General features: G+C 58.2%; 3 protein-coding genes across 6 annotated transcripts; 2 read left to right on the top strand and 1 right to left on the bottom strand.

Annotated features, from left to right (window-relative positions):
- The first annotated feature begins 643 nt into the window (after positions 1-643).
- SAMD1 (sterile alpha motif domain containing 1) lies at positions 644-3,948 on the top strand. The gene is made up of 5 exons (XM_067733564.1): positions 644-1,982; positions 2,402-2,696; positions 2,787-2,883; positions 2,982-3,093; positions 3,212-3,948. The coding sequence occupies exons 1-5, from the start codon at positions 1,011-1,013 to the stop codon at positions 3,368-3,370; spliced, it is 1,635 nt and encodes a 544-aa protein (XP_067589665.1). The 5' UTR covers positions 644-1,010; the 3' UTR covers positions 3,371-3,948.
- A 1,191-nt stretch (positions 3,949-5,139) lies between these two features.
- On the top strand, positions 5,140-8,002 carry C3H19orf67 (chromosome 3 C19orf67 homolog). The gene is made up of 6 exons (XM_067730181.1): positions 5,140-5,474; positions 6,160-6,304; positions 6,422-6,522; positions 6,609-6,794; positions 7,136-7,270; positions 7,735-8,002. Exons 1-6 carry the CDS (start codon positions 5,140-5,142, stop codon positions 7,907-7,909), a joined length of 1,077 nt encoding a protein of 358 aa, XP_067586282.1. The 3' UTR covers positions 7,910-8,002.
- A 3,138-nt stretch (positions 8,003-11,140) lies between these two features.
- Positions 11,141-13,580, bottom strand: MISP3 (MISP family member 3). 4 transcript variants are annotated; one of them, XM_067733561.1, is made up of 3 exons: positions 12,368-13,560; positions 11,782-11,855; positions 11,141-11,522 (listed from the first exon to the last, which is right to left on the bottom strand). In XM_067733561.1, exons 1-3 carry the CDS (start codon positions 12,933-12,935, stop codon positions 11,505-11,507), a joined length of 660 nt encoding a protein of 219 aa, XP_067589662.1. In that variant the 5' UTR covers positions 12,936-13,560; the 3' UTR covers positions 11,141-11,504. The 4 variants fall into 4 exon arrangements, with proteins under 4 accessions (XP_067589662.1, XP_067589660.1, XP_067589664.1 ...); XM_067733559.1 differs by lacking the exon at positions 11,141-11,522 and having other exon boundaries at positions 11,530-11,855; positions 12,368-13,579; XM_067733563.1 differs by lacking the exon at positions 11,141-11,522 and having other exon boundaries at positions 11,778-11,902; positions 12,368-13,580.
- Between the last annotated feature and the right edge of the window lie 4,756 nt (positions 13,581-18,336).

Here is an 18,336-nt window from a genome sequence, read left to right as displayed (position 1 = left end):
GGAGAAGCTGGGGCCGGCGCGCCGGGAGGCCGAGCGGCGGCGGGGGCGGCCCTGGTAGGGGGGTATGGGGTGGGGGTGACGGTGCGCGCCCCCCTTCCCGCATCCTCCCCGCGGAGCCAAGCGCGCCCAAGGGGCGCGGAGGCGTCGGTGGTCCGAGGATCCCCGCAGCCCCGGCAGAGCGCGGTGGCCCGACCCACGGGCGGCGAGTTCCCGGTAAGTGCGGTCCCGGGAGCGGAGCGCGCCGGGGAGGCGTGGAGAGGGGGGCTGGGCGCCGGGGACGTCTGGGTCCCGCGCCCAATGGCTGGAGGGCGGCCGAGCACCGCCCGCCCGCCCCGCCCGCCCCCTCTCCCCTCCCCCAGGCGCTCCCCTCCCCCTCCCCCGCCCGCCGCTTTCCCCCGCCCCCGCCCCGGCGCCAACTCCGCGGCGCCTCCTTAAAAAGCGCGCGGGAGTTGTAAGGGGGGGTCGGAGCGAGCCTGAGTGAGCGAAAGCGCAGGGTAAAGGGGGCGGGCGGGGGGCCCGGGCTCCACCTTAAAAGCGGGCGCGTGGGGGTGGGAGGGAGGAAGGCGGGCGGCGGGGAGGAGGGAGGGAGGGAAGGAAGGGGGGCCGGAGTGTCCCGGGCGCAGGGCGCGCGTGCGGCGGCGGCGGCGGCGGCGGGGAGGGGCCGGCCGCGCCGCGCTCCCCTCCTCCCTCCTCGCATCCCCGGCCCCGCGCGCGCCCAGCAGAAGCGGGTCTGTGTGTGCGTGCGTGCGAGTGAGTGAGTGTGTGCATATATTTTTCTCTCTTTTCTTTCTCTCTCACTGTTTTTTCTCTCTCGCTCCCTCTCTCTCGTTCTTTTTTTTTTTTTTTTTGCAAAGAAACAGCAGCGCCGCCGCCGCTCCGCCGAGGCGCTGCGCCCCCCGGGGGGGGGAGGCGGAGGAGGCGGGCAGCGGCGGAGGGAGGGGAGCCGGGGAGGGGGGCGCCGCGCTGGGAGGGAGGCAGCGCGCACGGTGCAGCCGGGCCGGGCGGGAGGCATGGCGGGGCCCCCGGCCCTACCCCCGCCGGAGACGGCGGCGGCCGCCACCACGGCGGCCGCTGCCTCGTCGTCCGCCGCTTCCCCGCACTACCAAGAGTGGATCCTGGACACCATCGACTCGCTGCGCTCGCGCAAGGCGCGGCCGGACCTGGAGCGCATCTGCCGGATGGTGCGGCGGCGGCACGGCCCGGAGCCGGAGCGCACGCGCGCCGAGCTCGAGAAACTGATCCAGCAGCGCGCCGTGCTCCGGGTCAGCTACAAGGGGAGCATCTCGTACCGCAACGCGGCGCGCGTCCAGCCGCCCCGGCGCGGAGCCACCCCGCCGGCCCCGCCGCGCGCCCCCCGCGGGGGCCCCGCCGCCGCCGCCGCCGCCGCCGCCGCCGCCGCGCCGCCGCCCACGCCCGCCCCGCCGCCACCGCCCGCGCCCGTCGCCGCCGCCGCCCCGGCCCGGGCGCCCCGCGCGGCCGCCGCTGCCGCCGCCACAGCGCCCCCCTCGCCCGGCCCCGCGCAGCCGGGCCCCCGCGCGCAGCGGGCCGCGCCCCTGGCCGCGCCGCCGCCCGCTCCCGCTGCTCCTCCGGCAGGGGCGCCCCCGGCCGGCCCGCGCCGCGCCCCCCCGCCCGCCGTCGCCGCCCGGGAGCCGCCGCTGCCGCCGCCGCCACAGCCGCCGGCGCCGCCACAGCAGCAGCAGCAGCAGCCGCCGCCGCAGCCACAGCAGCCGCCGGAGGGGGGCGCGGCGCGGGCCGGCGGCCCGGCGCGGCCCGTGAGCCTGCGGGAAGTCGTGCGCTACCTCGGGGGCAGCGGCGGCGCCGGCGGCCGCCTAACCCGCGGCCGCGTGCAGGGGCTGCTAGAGGAGGAGGCGGCGGCGCGGGGCCGCCTGGAGCGCACCCGCCTCGGAGCGCTCGCGCTGCCCCGCGGGGACAGGCCCGGGCGGGCACCATCGGCTGCCAGCGCCCGCGCGTCGCGGAGCAAGGTGAGCGCGCCGCGGAGGGGGGCGCCGCGCGGTGGGCAGGTGCGGGCGAAGTTGGTAGCGGGGCGCTTATCCCGGTAGTAACCGGGCCGCAGGCGGCCGGGGCTTTGCGCTTCTTCCCGGCGGGCTCGGCGGGTGGTGACCTTGGCAAGTCACTTGATCTTCCCCAGCCTCAGTTTCCTCTGCTGTAAAACGCGACTTAATGACAGTAGCGACTCCTTGGGGTTGTTGAGCGAGTTTAATGAGATTTGGCTACTGAGGGCTTTATTAACACAGAGCCTGGCATGGAGTGAATGTGTAAAAGTTAGTCCGTGTTGATATTAAAGGTGGTAGTGAGGCACACCACTTGGTCCTGGATCCCAGGGATTGGGCCCAGGGCCAGAACAGCTACTAACCTTGCGTGCCTGTCTCCCTTGCACCAGAGAGGTGGAGAAGAGCGAGTGCTTGAGAAGGAAGAGGAGGATGAAGATGATGAAGATGAAGATGATGAAGACGAAGTGTCTGAGGGCTCCGAGGTGCCCGAGGGTGACCGTCCTGCGGGTGCCCAGCACCAGCAGCTTAATGGCGAGCGGGGCCCTCAGAGTGCCAAGGAGAGGATCAAGGAGTGGACACCCTGTGGACCCCACCAGGGCCAGGATGAAGGGCGGGGGCCAGCACCAGGCAGTGGTACCCGACAGGTGTTCTCCATGGCCGCCATGAATAAGGAAGGGGGATCAGGTAAGGACCCCGCCGGGTGGGGGAGGGTGCCTGGTGGGAAGGAACCGAGCCCCAAGACAAAACCACAGGCATATGCTTTTTATTTCCCAGCCTCTGCTGCCACTGGGCCAGACTCCCCATCCCCCGTGCCTTTGCCCCCAGGAAAACCAGCCCTACCTGGGGCTGATGGGACCCCCTTTGGCTGTCCGTAAGTTGGGGTGTTTGAGACACAGGGGTGCCGCCCAGGTGTGTGTCACAGAACCAGAGGAGCATCACTGCTCACTGGTTCCCTTTGTTCCAACACAGTTCTGGGCGCAAGGAGAAGCCGGCTGATCCTGTGGAGTGGACAGTGACAGATGTGGTAGAGTACTTCACCGAGGCCGGCTTCCCCGAGCAGGCAACAGCTTTCCAAGAGCAGGTGAGTTCCTGACCCTCAACTTAGCCCCAGCGTTCCAGGGCCTTAGTGGGGGTGTGTGCTCTGACCCTGCTCGCTCGCTCGCCCTCTCTCTCTCTCTCTCTCTCTCTGTCCCACCCAGGAAATCGATGGCAAGTCTTTGCTGCTAATGCAGCGCACAGATGTGCTGACCGGCCTGTCCATCCGCCTCGGCCCAGCCCTGAAAATCTACGAGCACCACATCAAGGTGCTGCAACAAGGCCACTTTGAGGATGACGACCCCGATGGCTTCCTAGGCTGAGCGCCAAGCCTCGCCCCTGCCCCAGCCCAGTCCCCACCTTACACAAGACCCCCAGAGTCCGGGAGCTGGTCGGGGACACCCTCAGCCCTCATCACAGATTCCAGTGAGGGGGCATGCCTACTCCTCTTTTCCCTGTGTCTCCCCAACACACACACCTCTGGTGCCCAGCACAGCCTGGACTCCCTGATAGAGGAGTGTCGGGTGGGACAGGGCCTACTTATTTCACCCCAGGAGGCCAACCCTCCCCCTCACCCAGTCTAGGACATTTTTGGAAAAGTAAAATGGGGGCTTCCCATCTTCCCTAGATCCTCTTCAGTTCAGCCAGATGTTTCCTATATAAATGTTTTATTCTGTCTGTTCATTTTGGTGGGTGGCCGTTCCCCCCTCCCCCACCACCCAGGCCCCTCCCCAGTCTGTCCCTGGCCTCCAGCCCCTGGGAGCAGCTGGGAGGGGGTCCCTGGAGCTTCCTTACCCCTCCCATTTCTTTCTGTTCATTGTCGCTCCAGCTGGCTGTATTGCTTTTTAATATTGCACCGAAGGTTTTTTAAATAAAATTTTAAAAAAAGAGAGAACAAAAACATGGCACAGCGTCCATTTTATGAATGTAGTCGGGGACGTGGAGATCCACACCAGCCTCCTGGGAGTCTTGGGTTAGGACAGAACTGTTTGAGAAGGGAGACAGGTAGTGAATGGGGCTGCCCCACAGCCAGCTAACTGCTCCAGGAGGACAGGAATATTTGCTGCTTCTGCCATCTCCCCATTCCCAGAACAGCGCTTGGGCACACAGTAGGTGCTCAAATATTTGTTAAGTGACTAGCAGTTAACTCTAGGCTTTACGGGCATTCTCTGGGTCTCACCACAGCCCCATGAGGCAGGGCTCGTGAAAAATCCACTTTACAGATGTGGCAACTGGCTCATCACGGCAAAGATGTTTGCTCAGGGTCACGCGGGGTGCAGCCTGACACCTGTCTGAGTTCTTTACCCAGAGTCTTTATAATTAATATGTTTGGCTTCATAGCTCTATTATCTGACAACCTTTGCATGTTACAAAGAATCCAGCCTACAACTGTTGCAGGCAGGGGTCTGTTTTGGGCCCATGGTAGGGTCTCCAGGCCTCCTGGCCCTCTCCATAAAAAGGGCGGAAAGGACTGGGCCATCAGATGAGGTCATGGGATGGGAAAATTTTTCCAAGTGAAAATTTTTATTATTGTTAGTAACAACCACTACATCACAAGTGCTGCTAAGTTCTAATGCAGTTTCTCAACTCCATTAGTTTTTTTAAAAAATATACAGATTCCGTGTCCTGGGAGTCAGAGACTCAGCGAGTGGGGCGGGGCCGTCCTCGTTTTCTATACCTGCAACCCCGGGGTTTGGACGCTCGGTAGAGACCCCTCCTCCCTAGGAAACCGCCTCAGAGAGTCAAATGCGCTGGCCCCAGGTCGCACCCCCAGGACACTGCCGCGCCAGCAGCGGCCCAGGTCGCCTCCCCCGGCGCGTACCCCACGGCCAGTTTCCGGGAGCGCGCGTGTGCGCGAGGCGCCGCGGCCGGGCCGCGCAGCGCGAGCCGGAACGGCTCGCCCCTCCTGCGTGTTGAAATTCAAATGAACTGAACTCCCTCCACGCAGCGCCGGCAGAGAGGTCGAGGCCCGGGTGAGATGGAGGGGGACGCGCTCCCAGCCAAGGCCGAGGTACCCTGGGCGGGGTCGAACCTGCGGCCAATGTGAGCAGCGGAGGCTTAAAGAGCTCTGGTCCCCGCCTCCCGCCGCACGATGGCAACCAGGCAGTGGTTCTTGGGGCCGCTCCCCGCGGGCCCTGCGGAAACGCCGCTCCCGGACGACTTGGAACCTGGGGTACAGCCCTGCGAAGACCCCTCATGGTCGCCTCCCACTGGCCGACCTGGGGACTCACCCCAGGCGGAGCCCGAGGATATTCAGGGGCAGCTGCCCGAGGCCTCCACCTCTACGCCTTTCCCTGAGCCTCTGGCCCCAGGCCCCGGGCCCGCCCCTCCTCGCCTACCCTTGGACACCATGTTCAGCCCCATCAGCGAACAGCTCCGTTACCTGCTCAAGAAGGCAGATGATTTCCAGAGCTACTTGTTCTACAGGTGATGTTGGACGGGGTCCTAGGTTCTACCCACGGATGAGGAGACGGAGAAGGGAATAACAAAATAGGTGACAGACACCAGATTTGCAAACTCAAAAGCATTAGGAGCCAGAGGAGGTAAATGAAGCTAGCTGATCAGCAATCCAATTTCGAAGAGTTATGAGGACTGTGTAGAAATTTGGGGTTAGGGAGTGCGGGCTATTATGTGGGCCCTTGGGGTTGCCAAATCGCTAGAACTCTTCTCCCACTTTGTAACCGTTGGCTTAGGTTTTGAACCCTGGGCAGGCTAAACAAAACCTATCTGAGCAAGATTTGGCCTACTGGCTACCAGTTTGAGGCCTCAAAGGATAATACGACTCCCAGACCAAGGGAAAGGGGACTGTGATTCTCATATATCAATGTCCATGGGAATCCCCTGGGAGGTTGTTTAAACCCTAGATTTCTGGGCTTCACCCAGGGAATAGTAAGTCAAAGTCAGTCCTGGGACTCGGGTGTCTGCATTTAACAAGTGTTTCAAATGTTTTTGATGCTGGTGGTCCTGGAAGATGCTCTGAGAAAGGCCTGACACTGGGGGATTTGGTTTGTAGTGGGGGTCCAGGTCAGGGATACAGGTGGGCAGTGAGTGGAATGGGAGAAATTGGTGGGGGAGCCAGGGACCTCAGGCAAAGGCCCCCTTCTCCCTTCAGCAGGGACCGAGTGCAGAAGGAACAGCTGGCGAAGGCCATGCCCACCTTCTTGCAGATGTGTGAGCCCTACTTCCTGTACCTGGAGGCAGCTGCACGGAGTGTGCCCCCCATCTTTGGAGCCCTGCAGGAGCTGATCCGAAAGGGGGTGTGTGGAGCAGGTTTCCCAGACCCTATGCCCCTTTCTTCATCCCTCAGGCCTGGGGGATGGGGAGGACGCTCATGGCAGGCCAGCTAATCACATTATGCCCCCTCTTCCATGCAGCTGTTGGAGATCTCCCAACAGCTGACTCTGCGCCTGGAACAGCTGGTCCTTATGTATGCATCATTTGGGTTTGTGAACCTGGAGGAGACTGACCCCCTAAGGTAAAAGGTTAGGAGACTGGGATTGGGGTCAGGGGTGGAGGAGTCCAGGGCATACCCTCATTCCCCACTCTCCCATCTCCTGCCAGCATCTCCTGTTTCTTCTGCGGGAGGTTCTCCATCAGTCCTTCCCACGAGGTGTCCATCTTTAGATACTGTGCCCCTGCCGCCTACACCGCCAGCCGCTTGCCCCGATACCTCTACAAGAAGATGCGCTGGAACCTGGAAACCACCCCAGAGTCCAGCAGCCAGGGGCAAGATTCCCGTGTGGATTAGTGAGTCCCCTTATCAGAATCAAAGTCCTCCCCTCTCTATGGAGAATGCCAGTTTGGGCCACTGAACCACCACCATCAAAGCATGGAAAGCCAAGCAGGAAATCAAGGACCTTTGAAAGGTCATCCCCACCTTTAAAAATATATATATGCCCCCATCAAAATAAAAGCCCTCATCTTAAAAGTAGGCTGACAGTGAGAAAAAGCCTCAGTATTGAATCATATCCCTACCTGAGAACTTGAAGGCAACTTCTGATGAGTTTCTACCTTACCTCCAAAATTAAAGCCCTCCAACAGAAGTTAGGAAACTGCTCACATTTAATTGCTGCCCCTTCCCCTCCCAGCTACTTCCTGTGCTATAGAGATACATGGGAAGACACAGGCAAGAGTCCAACCAACTCATGCCCCCAGATTCAGAAGCTGTGGTCCATCGGCCGATGGGTGCCCCTAGGACCAGCTGAGGATGACCTTTCTTCATGGTAGGAGCTAGGGCTATGGCAAGGTGGGCGTGGGGTCTGGAGGGAGGGGCAGAACCCAAACAAGCACCATCTACCTCCCCCAACACTGTTTCCACTGGTAATAATGATAGCATTTTATTGTGCCCTGAAAAGCGCTTTATGCAGACTCGTGTAACAACCCGCTGAGGTCTATACTACTAGCCCCACTTTACAAAGAAGGAAATAGGTGCTCAGAGAGGATAAATTACCTGCCCAAGGACACACAGCTAGCTGAGTAATTGGCCAGGTCAGGGCCAGAGTTGTTCAGCCTCCCAGAGCCGTTACCCTCTATGTTTCTCATCAACAAGAAAATCACTTTCCCCCAGGGTTTTTCCCACCCCTAGCTGAAACAAAGCCTCTCTCAGCCACAGCCTCTCACTCAAGGGGAGGGGCTCCCGAGTAGCAGGGGGCGCTCACATCCAGGCCTGTCTCTCCCCGGCCCCCAGGATTTTGTCCCCGCAGCCTTCCGGGGACTACGAGCAGCTGCTGACCATCGGCTTCGAGGAGCCGTCGCACATGCTGGCCACCGACCTGCTGGTGCAGATCCTCACGGGCCAGGCAGGCACGGCCCGGCCCCCGAGCGCCGCCGGGCCCGCGGCGTGGGCCGCGCAGGAGTCTTGAACCTGGAGAGAGGGTGGGAGCTGGAGCTTGACAGTTCCAAACTCCAGGAGAGGGAGTAGTGGAGGGGCTCACTCGTTCTCCTAGTGCAGCTCCGCCTCGCCTTCCAAGGGGCCAGGCCGAGCTAGCCCGTCCGCACTGGGTCCGGCCCGGCCGCGGGGCCCTGCGGGTGGACACACCGGTTTTATGTTAAATAAAAGAAAGAAAGAGGTCACAGGCTCAGCGTCCGCTCGGATCGCCGCTCCCCTCCCCTTGGGGAGAGGGGGCCCCGCCCACTCGCGCGACCTTCTGGGAAATGTAGTCTCTGGAAACAAAACCATAGTCCACGACGGGAGGACGGAAGCTCAGAGCATGCGCAGAGGCGCGCATGAAGCAAAAAGGGAAGTAGCTGCTCCTGTCAACAACCGGAACCCAGAAAACCTCAAGTTTTGGGTAGCCGGGAAATTCAACGCCCACTGTGGGAAGGGACGCAGAGCCACGCCCACTCTTATGTTTTGACCCGGAAATTATTTCCTGTACCGAAAAAGACTATATTTCCCAACGTGCCCCGGGAAAGGGCCAGCCATCAGTTTCCTAAGAGCCGAGGTTAGATCTTTTCTTCCAGCTTTTCGGTCTTGTCTTGTGCAGGTCGCCGTACCCCCTGGAGTGTCCGGGGCGCGGGCTGGGCGGGAGAGCCTGGAGGCAATCCAACTTAGGGTCGCTAAGCCTCACCCCAACCTTGGACCGGAGAGAAGACACGGGTTGAGAGGTGAACTCGCCTGCCGAGAGCTACGGCGACCAAGTGGCGGAGCCTGGACCTGAGCTGGGTTCTTCTGATAGCAACTGGTCACTTGCGAGGGGAGGGGTGTCCTTGCTGACCCGGGTGTCACTCAGCTGCGAGCAACCCCCCGCTTTAAACTAAGGGACACCTTTTGGTTCCCCCTAGCATTTTCAGAGTGGGAGGAGAGACTTGGAGCCCTGCTTCATGGAGCAAAACACTCGCTTACCTAATAGTCCCTGGTACATAGTATTATCATAAGTATTATGATTATCCCAGTTTACAAGTGACAAAAAAGAACGTGAGAGGTGAAGTAAATCAGGACTGGACCAAAACCCTTGTTCACTCGGGGTGGGATTGGAGGCTTCTGGTGACAGTTTCTGACTGCATTAAGGATTTTTTAGTCCACAGCCCAGGTCTGAACGGGTCCAAAGGGGTTCTGAAGTTCCCTGACACGGATTTGAGGCCCCCCTCCACTGTTTAGACTAGCCCAGTCCCATAGAAATTTAAAATGAGCCACAAATGCGAGTCACATATGTAATTTCAAATTTTCTAGTAGGCACATTAGAAAAATAGAGGTCATAAGTTTAGTGATATTTTTATTTAACTTCATATATCCAAGATATTATTCCAACATATAATCAATGTAAGAAATTATTAATGAGATAGCCCTCTTTTTTTGTACTAGGTTTTAAAAATCTTTTGTGTATTTTACACTTACAGAACATCTCAATTTGGACTAGCGACATGCAGATTTAATCTATCTCCCTTAAGACAAATCCACAAGCCACTTAAAACTAGATTTCTGGTGGGTGGTGACAACACAGAGAGGAAGGAAACAGGCTTAATTTCTTGGGTCCTGTCTACACCCATGATTCTCTAACTTTAGAGTCATGTGGAGGGTTTGGTCATTAAGTCTGGGATGGAGCCCAAGAATGTGTGTTTCTTACAAGTTCCCAAGTGATGCTGACGTTGCTCGTCCAGATGCCACACTTTGAGAAATGCTAGCCTACATCGACCTCATGGCTCTCAAACTTGGCTCCATGTTAGAAGCACCTGGGGAGCTTTACTGATGCCAAGGCCTCTATCAGATTCTGATTTATTTGGCATAAGGGCGCCTCAGGTGATTTTAATATGCAAGAAAGTTAGAGAACCCAGGCCTACACTTAAGCAGTTCTGTTAACTCTACATACTTAATTCTTAGCTCCCCTGCTGGGAGGATTAAGAACAGGTTCTTGGCGTTTCCATTTTCCACTTTGGCAGTGCTGGCTCTTTCCTGCTTTTCTCTCTGTACCTCCCAGAGTCATGGTCAACCATGTGGTCAGTGTGCTGATGATGGGGTCAGGGGTGGGTCCTTGGGCTGAGCTACTGTTGGGGTGCAGTGCTGTGTGAGCTAGACCCAGGGCATACAGAATTGGACAAATCCAGGAGTTTAAACAATGATTCTAAAAGTCTTTTCTGGGTCTCAGCGCACCTCTAAGAAGCTGATACACTAACACTGCAGAATATACTGCACAGATGCAGTCTTACAGCTTATCTTGAATCCCATCCAGGGGAGCCTTGGACCCCTTGTCTTGGGACAGAGGGAAATTAAGGAGGGCTTGCCAATTGACAGCCATAAGCCCGTCTGCAAACAGGTGTTGCTTGCTGTCCCCTCCTGCCCCCCACCAATTAAAGTTTTCTAAATAGTCACAATTAAAGTTTGGTAGATTTCTCTTTTAAAGCCTGGACTTCCAGTTGCTTTGGGGGTTTTTTGTTTGTTTGTTTTTTATTTTTTTGGCTGCACCATGGGGCTCGTGGGATCTTGGTTCCCAGACCAGGGATTGAACGCAGGCCTTGGGCAGTGAAAGCACAGAATCTTAACCACTGGACCACCAGGGAATTCCCTCCAGTTGCTTTTGGAAAGCAGAAGCTTGACACCACTAAGCTCACTCACTCATAGCACTGGTGATATGGAAGAACACCTACCTGCCTGTTGAAATGAGGCATTTGTTTTACAGCACACCCTGTCTCTCTCTTAATATCTGCCTAAGGTCTGTAGGCATGTGAGGTTTGCAATTGCTAGGCAGATTATAAATGGCCTTGCATGCCCTACTAAGGAGCTTGAACCAATACCACTCCCTTTTTTTTGTAGCCATTGTTTATGTCCCCAAGGGCGGGAACAACCTCTTATCACCTCTGTCTAGCCAGCACCCTGCGCGGGGCATGTGGTTTGGCACCAATAAATGTTGACGAAATCTGGAAAGGGTGGGCATGAGTTCGTTTGTCCCAACGCCGCAGTTCGCGCCCGCGTCGCCAGGGGGCACTAGGGCCCCGGCCGGGCAGGGGGAGATATGCGGCCCTGGAACAGGGAGATAGGGGACATTCTGCATTCCGGCCGGCGCCTCCGGCGACTTTCTCAAGCCTTGCTCCTCTCGCCGCGCTCCCGCCCCACCCCACCGCAGACGAAGAGGACCCAGAAAAAAGCAGCCCTGCACTGCCCAGAAAGAAGGGGCTTTATTGGGGAGTGGGGACAGCCGAGGAGGTGACCCCTATCTAACAGTCAAGGCCGGAAGGAGAGGCTAGCTCCGTTTGCAGTTAGGTGGAGAAGGGCGGGGCAGTTTTACTGGCGGGGTTGTGATAGTGGTGTTTCCCCATTGGGACTAACAGTTTTATAGAAGATTCTGGTCAATTTCACAAAGTCAGGTTCGAGGAGGGGCTGATCGATTGCGTCCTTCCTGGCTCAGACCTGTAGCCCCTCTCTAGGTCTTCCGCCGATCCGGAGGGCACTCCTGGGCGCCCCTGCCTGGGTCCTCTGACGGGCATGTTACCTTCGTCCGGGGACCCCAGCCGGCTCGAACCTCAAGGCTTCGGCTCCTCCTGGAGAGAGGGGCCAGACCGAAGGCATGCCTCGGGGGCCCGCGCACCGCGAGTGGGGACACCCAGGCCCCGGGTGGGGCAGTTTGGGCCCCAGGACCACCGCCTTCTCGACACCCCTGGGCCACGTCCGGGACTTTGGGTCCTAGCGCAGAGTGACTTCCCAGGGGGTCCTTTCCCCAGCCCAGCGTTCTCGCACGCAGAGGGTTGGGGTGGGGGGCAGCGACAAACGCCTGAGGCAGGAGGGGAAAGGGGTTCCCACCTGCTCCAGGCCGTTCTCCGAAGCCTTTCTGCGGGGAGGCCAGATCACCGCCAGCTTTCCGTCGCCCCTGCTCGCTGCGGGGGAAGGGGCGCTCAGCCGAGATTGCCCCTCCTCTCACCAGCTGGAGGCGGCCAGGACGAAGGAGAGCGGCCGCGCCCCTTAAACACACACAGGCGTTCACCCCCCTCCTCCCCATGGAGGCCTCCATCATGAGGGAGGAGGGAGGAACCCGAGGGGGGAGAGAGGCAAACAAACCCAGGGTGGGGAGGTAGGAACCCGAAAATTCAGAGGGAGGATCCAGGTGTGCCTGAACCCAGGGAGGGTTCCCTGGAACCCGACAAAGACATGTGGGATCCTCCTCCCTTCCCCCACCACGAGCCTAGGGGTCTGGATCTGGGAGTCCGACGGAGTCCGGGGGTGTGGAGCATAGGGATGGTCAGCCCAGAAGAGGTGAGTTGAGAGGGGCCCGAGGAGTCTGGGAGCCAGGAAGGGGGACCCTGAGGATCAGAGGGCCACTGGAGCTGGGCAGTCGGTGAGAGCGGCTGGAGCCCTGGGAATTCCCAGCGTAGGGGCGCCAGTGGCTTACCAGTTAGGCTGGGCGCGGGCTCCTTGAACTCGGCGGTGCCGTAGACGCTGAGGCGCTGGCGCTGCAGTTCCCGCTCGCGCTCATTCACCTCGCGCACCTCCTGCTCCAGCAGCGATGGTGCGATGGGCGGCGGGGCGCGGGCCAGCACCGGGCACCGGCTCTGCACGACTGAACGTGGCCGACCTCCGGGCTCAGGCAGCCGCTGCGGGTCCGCGCTGCCCTCCGCCGCCAGCGAGGAGCCGCACCCGCCGGCAGCCTCGAAGAAGCGCTTGAGCTCGCCCAGCGGCTGAGGCGGCTGCCGGGCGCGCTGCTTTGGGATCTCGGGGCGCGCTAGCGCCGCCTGCCGATGGGCCTCCCGCTCGATGTCTCGCTGCATCTGCGCGCCCGCCCGAGCGCGCTCCAAGGCGCGCGGGAGCGCGGAGCCGGGGCCCGGCAGGCTGAGCACCGGCCGCACACGCAGTTCGACGAGTTCGCGGCCCGCGCGACCTGGGCTCAGGCCCCGGCTCCGGCGCAGGCTCTCCTCGCGTTCGCAGCTGCGGCGGATTTCGCGCTCGATGGGCGTCTCCATGAGCGGCTGCTCTGGGGGCTGTTGTGGGGTCTCGGAGCGCAGTAGAAAACGCAGCTGGGGGGATTCCGAGTTTGACTCAGAGGAGGTTTCCGGACCTTGAGAGGGACACTGCTCCAGGAGCCCCGCGCCTCGCGCTTCACACGGTTCAGCGTCGTCGCTGCCTCGCCCAGGACTCTCAAAGCCCTCAGCTGCGGTCGGTCCAGGGCGCTCTGCCTCCTGCCCCGCTGATGGCCCGAGGACTTCGCTCTCTTGCTCGGGGGTCTCCGCGCCCTGGTCTGGGGAGGGCACGGGGACCTCGCCTCCTGGCCTGGGGACCTCGGTATCCTGCTCTGCGGCAGGCCCGGGAATTTCTCTGTCTAACCCGGGGGGCTCAGGGCCCCGCTCTTCGGACGACCCCAGGGCTTCGCTCTCCGGCCCGGGGGCCTCGGTGTCCAGGGTTGGGAGCAGCTGGGAAGCCGTAGCTCCCAGCGCTGGAGTTTTGATGCCCAGAGCTGGAACACACCGCCCTGCGCGGCACCTGTGGCTGCAGTCGCCGTCCGCGGGTTCCAAGGCGTAGCCTGCACCGGCCGCTTCTCTGACCCGCCCCTGGCCTCCAAGAACTGTCCCCGGGGGCAGGGCCGGGCAACGCCCCCTGCACCTGCAGGCAGGACTCCGGGCTCCGCCCTAGCCCCGCCCTCGAGACGGGGGCGCCTCAGCTGGGCGCTGGATTGCTTCCACTAGCACACCTCAAGTCAGCTCAGGGCATTGGCCCGTTTAAAAGAGGACTTCCCTAGACCTAGCCCGCTACTTGGGACGCCAGTCTGGGTGCAGTGTTCACTCAGGGGGCGCCACCCTAGAACGTTTTCGGCCTCACGTCCCCGGCATTGCCAGGAGGCTTGGCCCTAGCTGCACGCCTGGCTGGGCCTCTGAACGCTGTCCTCTGGTGGGGTGTCCCCCGAAGCCATCTTTCCGGGGCCTTGCCTGTCCCGCGCAGCAGCAACGCCCACGGCGTCTGGGCTGTCCTTCCACCTTCCACCCCTGCAGCGCACAGCTCGGGCTGGAGGGGGCGCCAGGAACCGCCTCACCGCCCGCCCCAGTCTCCCTCCCAGTGCCTGGGTTCAGCAAGGTTCCGAGCGGTGAGCCAGCGCCCGCGCCAAGCCCAGAGGGCCCTTCCCCTCACCCTCTCCAGGAAAAGTACGCGAGGCGTCCACCGCCAAGTGCACTCCCAGATTGAGGGACGAGGGAGGGACGCACACACAGAACGCCCAGGGCTCAGCAGAGCGGCTGAGGTTTGAAAGGCGGTCACCTTGGACCCAGGCGACTGGGAAGGCTCAGAGAAGTATCCAGGCTTGCAGGAAGAAGTAGCTCCCTGCAGCTGGGGCCAGATTGTGACGTTCAAGGCCAGGATCGATGCCGGGAGCAGGCGACCTACCCCCAGGGACATTTTCCACTCTCTTCCCCTGGGCTCTCTCCAAAACCTGCCTCCACCCCCCACCATTTTGGGGTGACCAGTAAGAAAGATACAGTTACCTAAAGAAAGTGGGGGGGCTACACAGCCTCAGGAGCCCCAATAATCCCCCAACTCTCTGCCTACCCTGGTGACTCCCCTTTCTGTCCACCCTCCCACTCTACTCTCTCCTTGATCCCAATCTCAAGCTGCTACCCTCCTCCCTCTGACCATCTGACCTCCTTCCTTCCTCTGACTCTATTGACCCAATTGGAATCAGGCCCACCTGATTCCCGCCCACTCAGAACCTAAGTGTCAGCCTTCTCCAAGGCTCAGTTTCCTTGTCTGTAAAACGGGGATAATAGTGCTTACTCCCTCGGGAGGTGATGAGGATGAAAACTGTACTTCTGGAATGAGTTGTCTCTACAGTGGACTCTTTATCACCTCCTGTCCCTCTTCCAGCCATGCTTACTGGGCTCTTGGTTCCACCACGCCACTGAACCTTCTCTGTCCAAGGACCTCCGTGACCTCCATTTGCCAGACCTGATCACTGGCTCCTCCCTGATTCCCTCTCCATTAGCTCCTTGGACTTGGAGGACACCATCCTCTCCTGATTTCCCTCCTACCTCCCAGGCACCCCTTCTCAGACTTCTGGTTCACCTGCATCAATGGGCTTCCTTCCCCTCTGGCTTCCATTGGGTTTGGCTGATGGGAGAGAGGTGAGTGAGGTCAGGATGTTTATCCCATGCCCCCTTCCTCCAAGCTTTGTTGGCTGTGTCCCTCCACAGCAGGCAGCAGCTCCACGTAGCTCTCTCCCTCCAGGTCCATGGGGTGGTAACAGCTCCTGGCTGTGGCGAATCCAGGGTATGCACTATGCCTTGATTATTTCCTTCTACGAGTTCTCATCAATTACTTGGTTTAAGTACAGTCTCTTTCCTGCCAACACTCAGACCTTGACAAACTCCAATCTCATGCTTTAAATACCATCCCTATGCTGATGTCTCCCAAATTTATGTCTCTAGCTCTGACTTCTCCCCTGGGTTTTGGACTCATATCCAACAGTCCCTAGTCTAATAGATATGCCAAAATGAACACCTTAGAAACTGAACTCTTGGTTTCCCCCAACTCTATTCCTCTCTACTATGTATAGCAACTCACTCATTCTGTTTTTCATGCCCAAAATGTAGAAGTCAGCCTCAATTTCTCTTTTTCCCTCAGCCCCTGCCCCAATCCATTCATATATTGGATTGCTGTTTGCTCTGCCTCCAAAATATATTCTGAATTCGTCCACTTCTCGCCACCCTTGTCCCAGACGTTCACTGTCCTCCAGTGACTCCCCACCAGACTTAGAAGAAAAATCCAAATTCCCTACCCTGGCTCAGAAGGCCCTTCCCACTTCTCAGATCTCATCTCCTGACATCTCCCTTGATCACTCCTCCATCCCAGCCTTCATGCTTTCCTCAAACCCCCCAGCTGCATTCCCACCCCCAGGGCCTTTGCACTTGCCTTTCCCTCTGCTTGGAATGACTCATCACATGGTTGGCTTCTGCTATTCAGGTCTTGGTTCTTCAGAGAAGCGGTCTCTGATCACCCAGCCTACATCAAACACAGCTGTTCTTTAACCCTATCCCTGTTATTTTCTGTAACTCACCCAATACTGCAGTTATCATCAATTACCTTTATTTCTTCCTTTATTTGTATATTATCTGTCTCCCCCAACCCCAGGCTGCAAAGTGAGCCGCATTACAGCATTTTCTGTTTGTCATGCTCACCTAACTCCCCCACGCCTAAAACAGTGCCTGACACCTAACACTTGTTTAAGAATGTTCCCAATGCTGGGACAAAGAGATAAACCAGACTTGGAAGTTGCAGTTGAGCTTGGGAGACAGACACAATTATAAACAGAACAATCTTGCCTCAAGGTGGAACACACGACAAGGGTACAAAGGGAAGCCTATATTTATACATCCAAAGAGTTAACAGTTATTAAATCAAACTACAAGCAATGAAGTAAAAGATATTCTCTCCTCCAAAAGGTGGAAACAACCTAAATGTCCATCAACAGATGAATGGATAAAAAAATGTGATCCATCCATACAATGGAATATTATTTAGCCATAGAAAGGAATGAAGCACTGATTCATGCTACAGTGTGGATGAACCTTGAAAACATTATGCTCAGTGAAAGAAGCCAGACACAGAAGGCCACATACTGTATGATCCCGTTGATAGAAAATGTCCAAAATAGGTAAATCTATAGAGACAGATGCAGATCGGTGGTTGCCAGGAGCTGGGGGTAGGGGGGAATGGGGAGTGACTGCTTAATGGGTACCGGATTTCCTTCTGGGGTGATGAAAAGGTTCTGGAACAAGACGGTGGCAAAAGTTGCACAACACTGCGAATGTACTGAATGCAACCAACTGTAAATTTTGTTGTGTGTATTTTACCGCAATTAAAAACTTATTTTTAAAAATATGTTCTCTCGGGGCTTCCCTGGTGGCGCAGTGGCTGAGAGTCCGCCTGCCGATGCAGGGGACACGGGTTCGTGCCCTGATCCCACATGCCTCGGAGCGGCTGCGCCCGTGAGCCATGGCCGCTGAGCCTGCGCGTCCGGAGCCTGTTGCTCCGCAACGGGAGAGGCCACAACAGTGAGAGGTCGGCGTATCGCAAAAAAAAAAAAAAAAAAAAAAAATGTTCTCTCAGGGGAATTTCCTGATGGTCCAGTAGTTAGGACTCGGCCCTTTCACTGCCGAAGCTTGGGTTCAACTCCTGGTCGAGAAATAGATCCTGCAAGCCGTGTGGCGCTGCATATATATATATATATATTTCCCTCTTCCTATCATGACACATATACTTGTAGAATGACCTAGATGACCACGTTCAATTGAAAATATTTTGAATCCCTAGGAGTTGTGTACTTGAATGTGGGACACAGGAAAACCCCAGCCCTCAGTCTGGCCCCTTTTGCTTCCCACCCCAAAGTGTCCTACACAGCGAGGAGCCTTGTGCAAGCACCTAGGGAGCCCATCCCACACGCCCATGCTCTTTCCTCACCCCTCTGCCCACAGCTGCCCTTGGCCACTTCTTGGACACCCTGCGTAGGATCTAGAGCAGGGAGGGACGATTTAGCTGGGTACATTCCCTTTGCCCCATGGGGAGCAGGCCCTCTAAAGCAAGGGGCCCAGGGGACTTCCCTGGCGGCCAAGTGGTTAAGACTCCGCGCTTCCATGCAGGGGGTTTGATCCCTGGTCGGGGAACTAAGATCCTGCATGCAGTGTGGCGTGGCCACAAAAAATAAAAAATAAAAATAAATGAATTTAAAATTTAAAAAAATAAATAAGTAAAGCAAAGAGCCCAGGACAAGAGCTCTTCTCATTGAGGTTTATGTCAGAATTGCACAGTGTGACCAGGGCTGTGATAAGGGAAGCACTGGGGGCTGCAGGATACCAGCCTGGAGAGTAAAAATGATTTCCCCAAGAGAGTGGTTGGATGAAACATATAATCAGCTGAGAAAAGGGGTGCTGGCCCTTTAAGAATGGGATGTGGGGTAGAACAGGGACCCTCAAGATTTAGGTAGGAAGCTCTCTAGACCTTTCCCATCACCACACTCCCCCAATTGTTATCACATCTAAGGGGTATCCAGGGTCCTGGAGGCTGTTTGATCTAATTCTCTTATTCTCCCAAAGGGGAAACCGAAGCCTAGAAACCTAGGGGAAGTTGCCCAGAGTTGTCCAGAGCCCAGACGTTCTGGTTCCCATGGGGCACAGGCTCTGGTCTCCAGAATCCTCTAGCTGGATCAGCCCTTCCTCCTCGCCCCAGAACCAGGGTCCAAGAAGGGAGGGCAGCTAGCCTGTAAAAGTATCCCTTGTGTGGTGTTCAACAGTACTCAAAGGTGGGTGACCCTTGGTGGGCGACTGGACTAGAAATGTCTAGGGTGGCAAGTGGAGGTACCATTGTCTGAGGGGGTCAGGGACT

Source organism: Pseudorca crassidens, chromosome 3 (genome assembly GCF_039906515.1).
Source record: "Pseudorca crassidens isolate mPseCra1 chromosome 3, mPseCra1.hap1, whole genome shotgun sequence".
NCBI lineage: Eukaryota > Metazoa > Chordata > Mammalia > Artiodactyla > Delphinidae > Pseudorca > Pseudorca crassidens.
Note: the sequence above shows the minus strand (reverse complement) of the source record. Positions and strands in the feature narration are given on the sequence as shown.